This window comes from Contarinia nasturtii, unplaced genomic scaffold (genome assembly GCF_009176525.2).
Source record: "Contarinia nasturtii isolate CC-2019 unplaced genomic scaffold, AAFC_CNas_1.1 Cnas_scaffold_4311, whole genome shotgun sequence".
NCBI classification, from domain to species: domain Eukaryota; kingdom Metazoa; phylum Arthropoda; class Insecta; order Diptera; family Cecidomyiidae; genus Contarinia; species Contarinia nasturtii.
The window spans coordinates 3,854,409-3,869,009 of record NW_022201606.1 but is presented as its reverse complement, the minus strand read 5'-3'; the positions used below and the strand labels follow the sequence as shown (position 1 = coordinate 3,869,009).

The 14,601-nt window shown below is 33.0% G+C and overlaps 1 protein-coding gene across 1 annotated transcript in view; it reads left to right on the top strand.

Annotated features, from left to right (window-relative positions):
• LOC116350701 (Down syndrome cell adhesion molecule-like protein Dscam2) overlaps nucleotides 1-14,601 on the top strand; it is a 65,846-nt gene that overhangs the window by 29,735 nt on the left and 21,510 nt on the right. Inside the window, 3 exon segments of the mRNA XM_031782602.1 lie at nucleotides 1,143-1,324; nucleotides 2,330-2,477; nucleotides 7,992-8,153. Coding sequence (XP_031638462.1) covers nucleotides 1,143-1,324; nucleotides 2,330-2,477; nucleotides 7,992-8,153 — 492 coding nt within the window.

Here is a 14,601-nt window from a genome sequence, read left to right as displayed (position 1 = left end):
TCATTGTGAACGCATTTAATATATAGCTTGCTTATCTGCATTACGCTTCAATCTTCACATCCTTTATTCTGGAAATTTAACGAAATTATTTATGGATTCAATAAGCTTTGAAAGTCGAGAAAAGATAAGTTGAGCAGTCCATTGACAATAGAGTTTCTCGTTTTTCCCTTTGTCATGGAAAATTCGAGCGAAAAAGGGACGGATTCAAATTACATTTTACTCAGAAAAACATTATTGGCATAAAATTCGTTAGTTTCTCGGACACGTAATACATTTGAGGATGTCGATAATTGACTTAAATACTCTGCACGTCTCAGATGGAATGTGGGTTAATTTGTGGTCTCACATCCGGTCTCTGAAGCGCCGAGAATTCACACACTTATCACTTTAAAAACCATATTATGTATTATAAAGATAAATGGTTCATTAAAAATGTATGCACATAATTACGAAATGTTAACCGTTATCTAATTGCATAAACCATTCAAAATAAATGTTATAATAAACGATTTATGGATAAAAACAGACATTCAGTGCCAACGAAGGATGTCAAGATTGTAAAATTCCAATGAAAAGGCAAAAGTTTATCAAATTTGCGATTTAAATTGCTCGTGTGTTTTGGTTCGGAAATTTCATAAAGGCTTAAAGTCTGTTTTATGTTATTTACTCGATATAATTCAACTAAAAACCTCATTGCCATTATTAACGCCACCACCATCACCATCACCATCACCACCACCTGCCGTCATATACAGATATACCAAAGTGAGAGAGACGCACTGAAAATTCCGATATTTATTCATAAAGCGGTTGATGCGTTCATTCAATTGCAATTTGAATTCAAATACCTATCGTGCTTAATGAGAATTTCCGTCTAAGTAGGTCACCAGATTAATTTATGAATTTCGATTGTGAATATCCAAATATTGTTCAACAAATCATTCTATTTGTACAAAATGCAAGCAACATATAGATGGTAAACTAAAAGCAAAGCGAGATAAACAATTTCCCAATGTGTATAATGTATATTCCATAATTGAAGACCCATGTGTTCAGCTGAGCGCACAATGATTTTCGATTTCAATGATACATTTTGATTGTTCACTTTTTTTGGTTAATTTTCTAAACGTTTTTTTTTACAGATCATTGCGTAATGGCAGATCCGTATGATATCCAAGGGCCAACGTTTACAATTGAACCACCACATCATCTAGAATTTACAAATATTGTCGATAATCTAATTCCATGTCAGGCGAAAGGATCACCAAAACCAAAAATCGAATGGCTGAATCTGGATAATACTCCTGTTACCACCATACCAAGAGTGAGTATTGTTCATACACCGACGAAAAAAAAAACAAACAAATAAACAAAAAGTGTCATCCGATTTATTTGCCGACCACGATACATAACAAAAATAAATTCAATTGAAATATATTAATTGACAAGCATATCAATAATCGAATTAACATTCAAATGATTTCATATAAAATATAAATTACAAAATATTCGATCAAAATGCATCTTTCCATGCGACAACTTCAGATAACAATGCGATTACATAAAATGCCATATTCATAAAAATGAAGCACTATATTATAAGGTGTATCCAAGAAAAGTCCTCGGTTAACTTCGTAGCTAAGTTTATGTAATGTATTGTGAACGATTTGATAGGAAATATAATCGTTAATCATTGGCGCCAAATAGCTATTGGAAATTGTTCGTTCATAAAATAAAGTAATGCGTTTACGTTCCGAAGCTCACACATTATATTTGCTTTTCATTAAACATTATATTTCCATTCAGTAGAAATCGATTTCCTGCATGAAATATTCAAAAACTTTGGATTGACTTTAAATCTTTATGAATTCTCTCCATCCGATAATTACGTAACCGGTGCAATGATTGCTGAATCTGAGCTATCGGAATGTTGTATGCATTGGCATGCAATTTAATTGAATACGGCTTCAGTATCAAGAGCAAAGTAAAACACAATCGATATTTTACATAACAATGCGTTGCATGGCACACACAGCAAGAAATGTTCGCTTTGCATCAGCTAATCACATGAATATTGCAATACTGAGCCAATTTTATAGAATTTGTAAATGATTTTATCAATATGAAACTAGTTCGGTATGAAATTCTATTGTCATTGACGTTCCTATAAATTTTAATCGATTTTTCACTTCTATACCATTTGCCACAACGACTCGTCCGCTGATAAAACATTACTGTTTTGTTCTCGTTGGAATTAGGTTTTTTTTTTTTTTTTTTTCAAAATAACTTTTGTTAAACTGATACGATTTAATGGATTTTACTTTTACAGATTCGCCACATTTTGGAGAATGGTTCATTGTATTTTCCAAAATTTGATACGACTGCTTTTCGTCAAGATGTACATTGGACTGTGTATAAATGTATTGCATCAAATGCAGGTGGCACAATCATATCGAGAGACCTGTCTATAAAAGCGGGTAAGAGAAAATTTCACAAAAAGTGAATTCAAGTCATAATCAATTGTGAAATGTCTTCATTTACCCACAAGTACGCGTTAGATATGCATGCTTTTTAGAGATAATGTAGCTGTTCTCCCTGAAGTACCCTCATTTATAAGTAAATATCGTAATGTTATTCGAAATAAACGTTTTAGTTTCATTCGGTTTCTAAATGAATGGCATACATCTATTTGGTTTTTACGACTCAAACCCAAAGAACACGTACCTGTACTCAAAAACAAATGCAAATATACGAATATCACAATCCCTTTGTTGTTCACAACGATGCTTTGCTTTTAATTCAAACCGCTATGAATGATGGTATACCATGACATAAAGGAACTAGTAGTATCGTGCTAAGCTAAACATACAACGAGCTTTACATTCATTGTTTGTCCCACGTTTTTATTTCGGTTACCTGCACAAATATTTCGCATTATTCTCATCGGCTGTGTTTCATTTTCAACTGTATTAAAACACTTTGCCACATTCATTTTTGGCCATAATCCCAAGCAGCAAATTGTGTATATAAAACCAATGTTGGTGATTTACATTTCATCAGAACAAATTTTTCTTTTGTAATGCTCGTTTGGTCAGAAATCAATGAACAAACTTTATGAAGCACATTTGGTTGCCTGGGAGTATGCGTCATTACTTACAGTGATGGAGTGTTGTTACCACTTTTGCATTTTTCACACATTTTACCATATGAGGCATCATTATATAAATGGTGCGTGTATTTTATACCTATTCTTTGGAATTCGTGGACCCTTTTAAATGACCACATTGCGCGAGCTTTTTGAGCTGTTTATAAACATCTTTGAATACCGTCGAGTGCCCAAAAACACCCAAGAGTATTTTCTCTGATATTTCGTGTGTTTCGCATTTTAATATTAACACCGATGTATGTAAATAAGTAATCAGAGGAATTTTTCACGAACCAAAATATTTCGATATTTTACGAAGTACACCCACGTCAGATACATTGAAATAAAAGCAAACACAGGTTTTGCAGATGTTTCTAATTTGTTGAAAAGAACGGCGATCAAACAAACTATTACCCAGAGGAGAAGAAAATATAAAAATCATCAATGTGGTATTTTAATTTTGTCTATGCTTTGTGCAGCACCATTTATCGATATTCCTTGATATTTCACTGTGTCAAAACAACATGGCAAAATATTGGTAAATGTTGTGCAAAAAGCAGTGATGGCATTAAAATGTCGAACAAAATGAATTGTGTTTTTATGGAATATTTTCTAGTATTCAAAATATTGCGGCCAAAAAAAGTTATATTCTATGGAAAAAAGAATGGGAATTTTTATATTGAAATTGAATTGCATAGAATGATGTTTCCTTGCACATTGAATATAAAGCATTTCACCTTTTTTTCGGTTTAAATAGTTGTTTGACAACACAAAGTTTGGTTTGTCTGTTTGCAATTTTGCTGGAAAAAAAAATCATTAATTTACTCTGACTTTGTGGAAAACATTTCGCTGAAAATATGCGACGAAAATCTTTTTTATATACTTTGTTCATGTATGTTGCGAGAGAGGAAGAAGAAAATAAAAAAAGCACTCCAAAAACAATGAAAGAAGAAACGTTCATAAAACTGAATTAAAAACGAAAGGCAGCAATGCACGAACAACGACAAATGAATGAACTATAAAAAAGTGTTTTCCATCTGCAATATTACTTCAGACCCACACACTTTAGGCTGACACCCAGTGCACGTTTAAACAGCGACTTAGCAACGTGAGCTCAAAACGGAGAGAGAGAAATATTGCACAAAATACATTTTATAAATTGTTAGCGACAGCACAAGTGAAACCGAGAAAATACACTAAATGGTTACCGCTCGTGAGTGAATGAGTGAGTGAGTGGTTTTTTTGGTTTCTGTGGCACAAAATGACTATAACCGAAGAGAAAATATATCTAGTTCTTCACTTTTTGTATGTACAACAAACTCCATTCAAACATGAACACTGTAAACACTAAATATATATGTATATACATAATACCCTCTACGTTCTACACTCGAAATTTGAATTTAAATAATAATAAAATTAACAATTTTTTCGGTTTTGTTCCTATTTACATTTTCATAGTTCATTCAAAGCGAATTATTCATCAACTTAGTTGAGAGACCTCAGATGTAATGCAATTCCGTTGACTTTGATTAAAAAAAAACATGTACATAAAAATTACGGAAGAAAATGTGGTAGAAAGATTAAAATAAATAAAATTACTAATATAAAAAGTTTAGGAATTGTGTTTTTAACAGTTTTCTCAATTTTAAAAGTAGAAAAAGTAAAACCATTTCAAAAGTATAATATCTTTAGTAGAGAAAGTTAAATGTATAATAACATTAAGTTAACCCCCTACTTACTCTTCCAAACAGAGCTACTTCATTTGTAAAGGCAACAGTTATGAGATGTGTTATATTCAAAATCTGCATACACTTTGGATTTGTACCAAATCAACAAATATGTGCCTTGAACATAAATTTGTTCTAATCCGTGGATATTCATATATTTGTTCTAATCTACAATATAATTTTTTATGCTGGCAAATAACTCTATTTCCCAATTTTTTTTAAACCTTCTCGTGCAACATTTATATAAATTGAACTTACTCTCTTTTGTGACAAACTAAGTAGCTCGAAATACATACTCCGCGTAAACTATTCATTCTGTTCAAAAACATATTCTCATTTGGCGTCAGAATCCGATAAAAAACGTACAATCTTTTTGTCATATTCATATATTCATTATAATCAGTAATGTACGAGTAAAATTTTCCAGGGAGTGATTTCAAAATTTTCTTCAAAAAATCCTAGGAAATCGAGAAAAATTTCGTTTCGGACGAAAATGCCTAGCAAAGCGGATGAATTTTGAAGTCACAGGAGGGGGTAAACCCCACCTCCCCTTCGCACATTACTGTATTAAATATACATTAAACGAAATGTGTGAATGAAAAGTAATTGGTATGGTGCAGAGACTGTTGCTCAGAGCAGAACTCTGAGGAGCAAGAGCAGGCTGAGGAGCAGTGCTCCTCCTCAGTGAGGAGCAAATATAAAATTTATTCATTTTAATTATAATTTAATAATTTTAATAATAATTAAAATGAATAAATTTTATTTTTGCTCCTCACTGAGGAGGAGCACTGCTCCTCAGAGCTACTCCTCCTCAGAGTTCTGCTCTGAGCAACAGTCTCTGGTATGGTGTCATCACGTAATCAGCAGACTGATTCTGAAGACAAAGAAAATGGTACCATTTTAATTGTCACATATCTTGTGATAAAGTAGTCGCTTTTACTTCAACCGCAGTAAATTGTTACATGCCAACTTTATTTTCTGGAATCTTGAAAAGAATGACTTTTAGTAAAATTAAATAAAAAATAAACGGTTAATCATACCGGTTACTGCATTAAAATCACGGAAATCCATTTATTGAAACATTCAACTTAAATTATTTACGATAAATATTTATTTGAACTCTTTCAAACTGAATTCCTTTTAGAGTAGAAAATTAAACAAAAAATATACTCTTCCCTGCAAGTATTTAACAGCACCTAGTATTTTTCAATCAAACACACCTTTTTAGCATCACTTTATATATATCGGACTATTTTATTGTGACTACATCGAAACTGCACCCAGTTGCTAGTGAAAGCTTTTGCTAGTACTGTTTCGATGTGCAAAGTACAACGAGGACATTTGCTTTCATTTTACGGTGCATTTGATTAAAAATCCATTTTCATGAAAATTCAAAAACCAGCACGTAATTAATTTAATTTACTCCATGAGCGGAAGGAAAAAACTATAGGAAACTGTTGTGCATCGAATTTTACATGCATAATTTATATATTGTAATGTACTAAACAAATTTTATGAAAATAGCCCCAAACATGCTGCAAAAATGGTGATATTTGAATTCTGAAAAATATTCGCACGCATAACCGAAACGAAGTGTTATTAATAAAGACAAAAAATAGGAAATTTAATATGGTTTACTAGAGACATTGCAATAAATTGTAAGAACTTGATTTTACCAATCCGAAACGGTCGTAAAAGCTCATGTACCATTCGTGATGAAATTTCTCATATTCAAATGTAATTATACGTTGGGTTAAATATTTATTTAAATGGATTCTGAAATAATTCGTTGTGCCCGGAAAACCGAATCTACGTGTACTATTTAATTTGTGGTGATGTGACATAAAGTTGGTTTTTGCCAACGTCTCGTTTATTTTCCGCACTTAGATTCTCATCTATTCTAATGTGGTTAATGTTTGGAGTGCGTTGGTTGGGTTCCATCAGTTGAAAACTGCATCCATACCAAGACGAATATCACATTACGTGCATTTAATATGCGTTCATCAAAGACACTAAGAAGCACCACCTCGACTATGAATTGATATTTGAACATTTTGCGAATGAACGATGAATGCAAATGTGTGAATTTGTTTCCATTTATTCAGAAAACAAATGTACTGCCATGCTTGAATAAGTCCAAGATAGATCTTGTTCTCTTGCATTTAACATAATGTTGATCTTTTTTTCACGTAAATGCTTTGAAATAACGTTAGACACGACAAGAAGACATGAGTGATGGGGATTCAATGGTTCCGGTTTGGTTTGCATGCTATGCTTGTTAATGGCACAACATCAGTCACGTCAACACCAATGTAAAATTCAATTCAACCACTTATTTACTGCACATGAAAATATGTTTAATAAATGTTCACATAAATACACCACGCGAATAAATTCGAGAGAATGTTTGCTTTGCTAAACTTCAACATTTCATCGGCTTGATGTTTCGAAAAGAAGCCGGAAAACCAACGAAGAAAAAAACCAAATAAAATTTAAAATACCAGCATGAATTCCCTGAGCTACTTCGCTTTCGAGCTCAAGTTTGACTTTTGGCTTGAATAACGACTCGCATTCGTTTACAAACTTTGCATTCGTCTCTACTATTGGCTTATGGCATTAGCTGTATCTCTATTGTAGTTGCTAGCACTTGTTTGTTCACCCGAGATGGTATATGCATGCTCGTTTAATGTTTGCCGTTTTATTGTTCTATGTGCTATGTGCTGCGTTTATTTGTTATTATTATTGAACGCCAAAAGCACTGAGTATAAAATGCTTGCGCTTGTACATATTTCGTTTCTGGCACTGATGCTGCAAACAACGCAGTGTTAACCGTTTAGCATAGTGTATGATGTGCATGTACACCGTAATTTTCTCACAGCTCTTACTTTTTTATATCATATGATGTAATTTATTTTCTTGAAATAACCAAAAAAACTAATTAAATTTCATTCCCATACATCCGTGTTTGACATACCATATCAACAACAACCACTGGCTGCATTCCCCTGTCCTGCTATTCTGGCATCTGGATGTGATGTGACATCGCATGGCTCTTGGTGGCTGCCATCTTTCGACGTATTCTACATATCATGCTACTGGCTTTTAAATCGATTTAGTTATTAATCAACAATTTGATCCGGAAGTGCAAAATCCGGCAGCTTTCATTGGCAGCAACGTACTAATGAAATGCAATATTCCAACCTTCGTTAAAGACTATGTATCGGTGATATCATGGCTACAAGAACCATCTTTTAATATATATCCAGCAACGGAAAGTGGTAAGTAGAGTTAAACAGAATTGCATGTCGTTTGAATCAAATATGACTCTAGCACAGTACATCGATAAGAATGGCTCTCCAATACAAAACTAGCATCATGAACATTACACAGTGCATACGTTTAAAATGATGAAAAATTAAATCTAGTTGCAACTCATCAGAAATTGAGGAATATATGATTGAAAAAACAATGCACCGAAAGGGACTGATTTGTCATCGGCGCAAACGATATATACCTGAAAATGGCCACATATTACAGGCCAAAATTTCATATACAAACAAAACTCAATTTGAGCGGCCGACGGCCGTCCAAATCATGAATGCAACTAAAGGAATACTTACCACATTGGATGGAAATTGCTCAAAGCAAAATTAAATTACAAAATAGTTCTGGAACGACTAATCAAACTTTCTTTCGGTCACTAAACAAGTTTCACAAAGTGAATTAAATTTGCATAAATCTCATCGTACAATGAATTCTCGGTACATTTTACATTGTTATATGTAACAAGAAAATACGAAAATACAGATAGAGAGTTTTGGCCATTTCACGACTTTGAAGAAGTCGAGTGAAAAGTTAAAATGAAAAAAAATATATCTATTTCAGCTGTAAAAATTCCCAGTAAACTTCTTTCCACAAATTGTTGGTTACATGAACATTTTAGTGTTGGTTTTATGAGTGATAGAAATTCCCAAATGCATATAGGATTTTACAACTTTTTATTTTAATTAAAATTGATATCGCTTCTTCGTTGAACCTGTTATTTTGGAATTCCAATTATTATCGATCTCAACTATCCATTTGGAAATTGCAACTTATCAAAAAGACCATTAACCACAATATGACATCATTTTTGTGATCTGGAGTATTTTTCTATATTTGAATCAATGAAAATGAATTTTAAGCGCCACAGTTGAACGAAGTTCAATTCAATTTGGACAATCAATGAAAATCCATTAAAAGTATTGATATAAAGAGTCCACTATTTCGTCATAAACAGAATTTAATGATATTTTTTAACGTTTTTTAAAGGCGAGCTTTAAAGTGTAAAATTGTTGACGTTTTTGTTTCCGTTCCAACTTTATTCATTGGACATATTTCCTCATGAAAGCATAAACGAACCGAGTGAATTCGGAGAATTGTGGTAGAACGTTACCGCAAGCAAAGAAATGCCAACGGAAACTTTATGAGCAAAGGATGTAAAATTCAACTTCAAGTCGAAATTTTGTAACTTTATTATGAGTTTTTGTCGCCATTTGAATGAAATAAATTCTCTTCGGGCATGAATAAGAACGTAATCTGTGGGAAAAAAAAACTTTTTCTGTATCTTTTTGTACATTTCTTTTCTTGTTTTGTAAATGTGATTACATGGAGCATAAAAACCGAGGATGATAAAGTTAAATTTTCCACAAATTTCTCGTGATACACGACGATGTACGATTCGTACACACTATAATGTATATAAGACAAAATTACCTCCAATAAATCTATATTCGATTCTATATAATGAAAAGATTAAAACTTCAAGCATTTCGATGAAATCTCTCCACTGCACATAATTCAAACGGAATATCATCTCATTTAACATGAATGGTCGCATTGAAAAATATTTAATATGAAAATTAATAAAAGTGATGGCCAATTTGGCAATGGATTTTATTTTATTTATTCATTGCATCAAACAAACGTTAAGGGTGTGGTCTTATTTGGCAACAATTTAAGTGTAAACATTGTAAATATTTACATACGAAAAATGCATATGTGGGACCACTTATGGCAACATGTAAACAATGTAAACAATGTAAACAAATGTCTAGCACAATTTCTTTTTTTTTTGCTGATCGAACACCACTAAAGTTTGCTTATCATTAGCTCATTATTGGCTCAATATTCATAAAATAAACAACAACAATCATCATGTTTTTAACGAAGATTTTATTCAAAATTTTAAATCATTTTATTTTGCAAAGTAATAGCACCACCGGGACTGTTAAATAGATTTTAAATTTCTCACGACTAAAGCAACTCATATTCAGATATATAATCGGTGCACAATTCGTTTGAATTTAATTCTGTTAATGGAAATGTGCTCGTACTTATAAGTATTTGATTGGTGTCGGATGTGCTGTAATTTAACAGAACTCGCATTATTTCGCTTTTAACCAATTTTCGAATGGACAAATCGGAAATTTGTCTCATTTCGGAGGCTACAAACTGCCCGAATATATCAAGATCGTCATTGGTTTGATTAATGACTGCCAATGCCTGTTCCAGAACAGCATTCTCGGTTGTATCAACATTTCGCCTTTTTGCTTTTTTCGAACCAACCGTTGGCAATCGGTGCCGCTTATTTCCAGAACCACTTTCACTGTATTCTGATTGAGTATCCGATTCAGAGCTCACTGTGACTGTCTCTATTTCCGAAACTGCATCGCTAGACAATTCATCGCTTAATACAATAGGAATTTGATCCTGAATTGAGTAAAACAGAGAAAAGTCACAAAAATGCCGAAATGTTTCACTTGAAATTGTAAATTAATTTACCAAATTTGAGGTTGTCACACTAGGCACTGCATTAATTTTCAGAAATTGAAGACTTTTCATATGCTCCCATTTTGAAACGTAGTTTTCGTCAGTAGAAGAACCACTTTTGATTTTCTTTTCTCTCGCACACTCACGATTGAACTGTGTTCTCAGTGAATGAATTTTAGCAGAAACATCTTGGGCTGATACGCCCAACACTTTTCCGATTTCTTCAAGCAATTTCTGCTTTTTAACTCTAAAAAATGTGATAGATTATGAATCAGTATAATCACATTAAATGCATACGCTACATTTAATTTTTTAACTTACCTATCGGAATAGCTTGGACGTGATGGGTCCCACAAATCAATTCGAACTTCGAATTCGCTTATTAGCAATTTTATTTCTTCCTTTTCCCATTGTTTTGTTATTTTTCGTTTGTTTTCAACCTTTTTTGCCATTTCTACATATATATAAAATACTAATTACACAAATTTACGATGCGATATCCAAAACTATCAAATATAAAATGCATAGAGAAAGATGGTGAGCCAAATGATGATCCAAATGCAGGCAAAAAAATAAACACGAGGAATGGTGAGGTAATGGTGAGCCAATGTTGAGCCAATGTTTATCCAATGTGGAGCGACTGTCATGTGTTTGATTTGAAAAAAAAAAACGTTTGTACAATCGCAATTCAAAAATAAACAATTATTTCGGCTTTATCATAGTAGAATTGAAAGCAATGAAATGAGACAACACATAGCATACATTTCAAGTAAATAAGATTTTTTTATTTAGTTTTCATGCTACAAGACCAATCGAGATTTCAATGATTTTTTTTATGTTTCATTCGACGCATTCGGTTGCCCATTTATCCCTCGTTTCACTAGGATCTTCGATCGGATCATACACGATTAATTCATCGTCGATGGAAATATGATCAATTCCTGTAAACAAAGCGAATTTGCTAAGTACAACAACTTATTTCAAGATTTCGATTTTTTACCGTTGTGTTCAAGTGATGGCAAATCAGTTTCGACTGCTTTTAAGATATTGTTATTTTGTAGAGGTGTCAGTATATAGTCCGTTTCACCATATTTAAAGTTATTATAGGCAAAAACAACTGAACCATCCTTTTTGGTGACAACTTTGATAACCATTGTGTGCTCGTGTACCTCAGAAATTTCACTGTCATCGATACCATTTATGCCATAGCTATCATTTTTGGCGCCTTTTACGGTTTCGATCTTTGGCACCACGAATTGGCCATTTGAAATTACATTACATTGATGTTTATGTCGAGACAATGATGATGCCGTGTACTGTTTGCCACAACCACATGTTTTTTTTTCTCCATTGTGTTTCTCTGTTACATGTCGCGATAAATTAGACTTTTTAATTGTACTATAAACACAATTTTCGACATCGCACGCATACCTTTTAACCACTTTTGGTATATTTAATGATTGCAATGTGTCACTTTCAAATGATTCCATTTTTGCACAAAGTTTTTGTATTTTGTTCGTTTCTTATTTACAAAAATGATGATAAACTAGCTAGCAGAACAACTCGAATGAAATTGAACTCTTAATTCGTATAAACAAAGTCCGGCGCCGAATGTCAAATCTGTTTATGTTTAAATGTCAATCGATTTTAACATTTCGAATTTCGTTGTAGAATGTGAATACGAAAATTCCGTTGAATAGTATTTTAAATCTGAAGTTTCAATTGATGTCACAAACGCAAGAAATGACTTTATATTGGTTTCAAAATTATTCCAAACTTCCTTTATTCAACAATTAATTTTTATTCTCATTTTGGATCATCATTTTGATTCATCTATGTTATTTTTGTATATTTAAATAAGAAATAAATCGTCAATTAAAAAAAAGTAATTCTTACAAGGTAAACAACAGAACACAAAATTAATTCAACGCTTGTTGCACTCGTGTGAGAGAGTGTTTTTCATCGATGCCTAAAATGTCTTCTGCTTCACGAATTCCACGCCAGAAAAAGTCCAATGATCTTAATAGCAACAATCGTATGACCTCATTTGATTTTTCCATTCGAACAGACTCTTTTATTTCAACGGATCCAATATTGTGTGTTCCAAAGAATCGGACTCTCGCGCGCTTTTTGTTTGCCGTGAATTTTTCTATCACACTTGGCCACGGGGTGTATCCTTTCATCTTTGCTAGGACTATTTGACCTTCTGATAATTTATCATTTTTGTTATCTGCTTTGCATTTGCGCCAAGTCGATTCAATCAATTCATTCAGTGTTTTTGGTTGATTGTCTTTAAATGGATGCTCTACCGAGCAGTGATTAACGATTGCACCCGTCGAATCGAAAGACACGCCAATGTTGATAGTTTTGGAACCTTGTAATTTGAGACTTCTTTTATTCACATTGAGCGTGCCTTTGCGAATTTTGACATCAAAACTGAACACTTTGTGAGCCGTGCTAGATTTCGAACTATATGAAATATTATATTTACGTAATAAGTCATCAATATTCTCCAAAACTACTTTACAATTTAAATATTTTTTTTTCTTATTTGTATCGTTCTGATTTTGTATTTTTCGCAAATGTTCGTTTTGTTTAATTTGAACTTTTTTTATTTTGGCCATCGCAACAAAATGAAGTAAAATATAAGGTATACACGACAATGATTTTTGTGTCAGTTGGCTGATAGCTCATCTCAATATGGTGATCATAGAACCGTTTGACTTTATGTTTTAATTTACGCCATTTAATTGGCTCACCACCGGCTTATCTATGCCAAATCGAAACGATTTTGTGAAAATATAATCATATGTATTATGATTAAATCATATAATTTTGTAAAAATGACTATTTTGAAAAAAAGAGCCGCAGCTGTGATTATTGCTACAATTTTAACAAAGCGTTTAAAGAATCGTAGTAAAAGAAGAAGATTTTGGGTTCGAAATTTGATAAGAAACAGAGAAACTGAAAATATCAATGAAAAGTTACTTGGAGACCTCAGGAACGACGAATCAGATGGATTCAAACAGTATTTTCGTATAGCGCCAGAGCATTTTGACTTTTTGCTAGAAAAAGTGCGACCGTTAATTTCAAAAAAAGATACGAAAATGCGAAAAGCGATTTCGGCAGAAGTAAGATTAGCTATTACATTGCGATATTTGGCTTCTGGTGACTCTTTCCGGTCTTTAATGCTGTTGTTTAGAGTAGCACACAACACCATTTCGGGAATAGTATCAGGAACTTGCAAATCTATTTACTCGGTTCTACTTGCAGACTTTTTGAAGGTTTGAATAAGAGTGAATAAAACACTAGCAGTATTATTTCAAAATGTGATGTTATTCACATTTTATTTGTAGGTTCCAAACACAGAAGAAGCATGGACGAAAATAGCGGACGAATTCAACGAAAACTGGCAATTTCCCAATTGCATAGGTGCATTGGACGGGAAACATATAAACATTCGATGCCCAAAAAACTCCGGCTCTTTAAATTTTAATTACAAGAAAACCTTTAGTGTGGTATTGATGGCTCTAGCGGATGCCAATTACAAATTACTTTATATCGACGTAGGGTGCAAAGGTAGAATATCAGATGGTGGTGTGTTCAACCGCAGTTCACTTTATGCTGCAATCGAAAGCCACACGTTGAATATTCCACCTTCTCGACAATTACCATCATCAAATATTGAAGTTCCATTTGTTATCGTAGCAGACGACGCATTTGCCCTTGCTACATATGTTATGAAGCCATTCAGTTTCCGTGGACAAGATCACGCAGAACATATTTACAATTATCGGCTTTCACGAGCAAGACGTATGGTGGAAAGCACGTTCGGATTAATGGCCAGCAGATTTCGTTTGTTAAGGACAACAATTGAATTAAGTGAAGAAAATGTTAAACTTTGTATATTGGCTA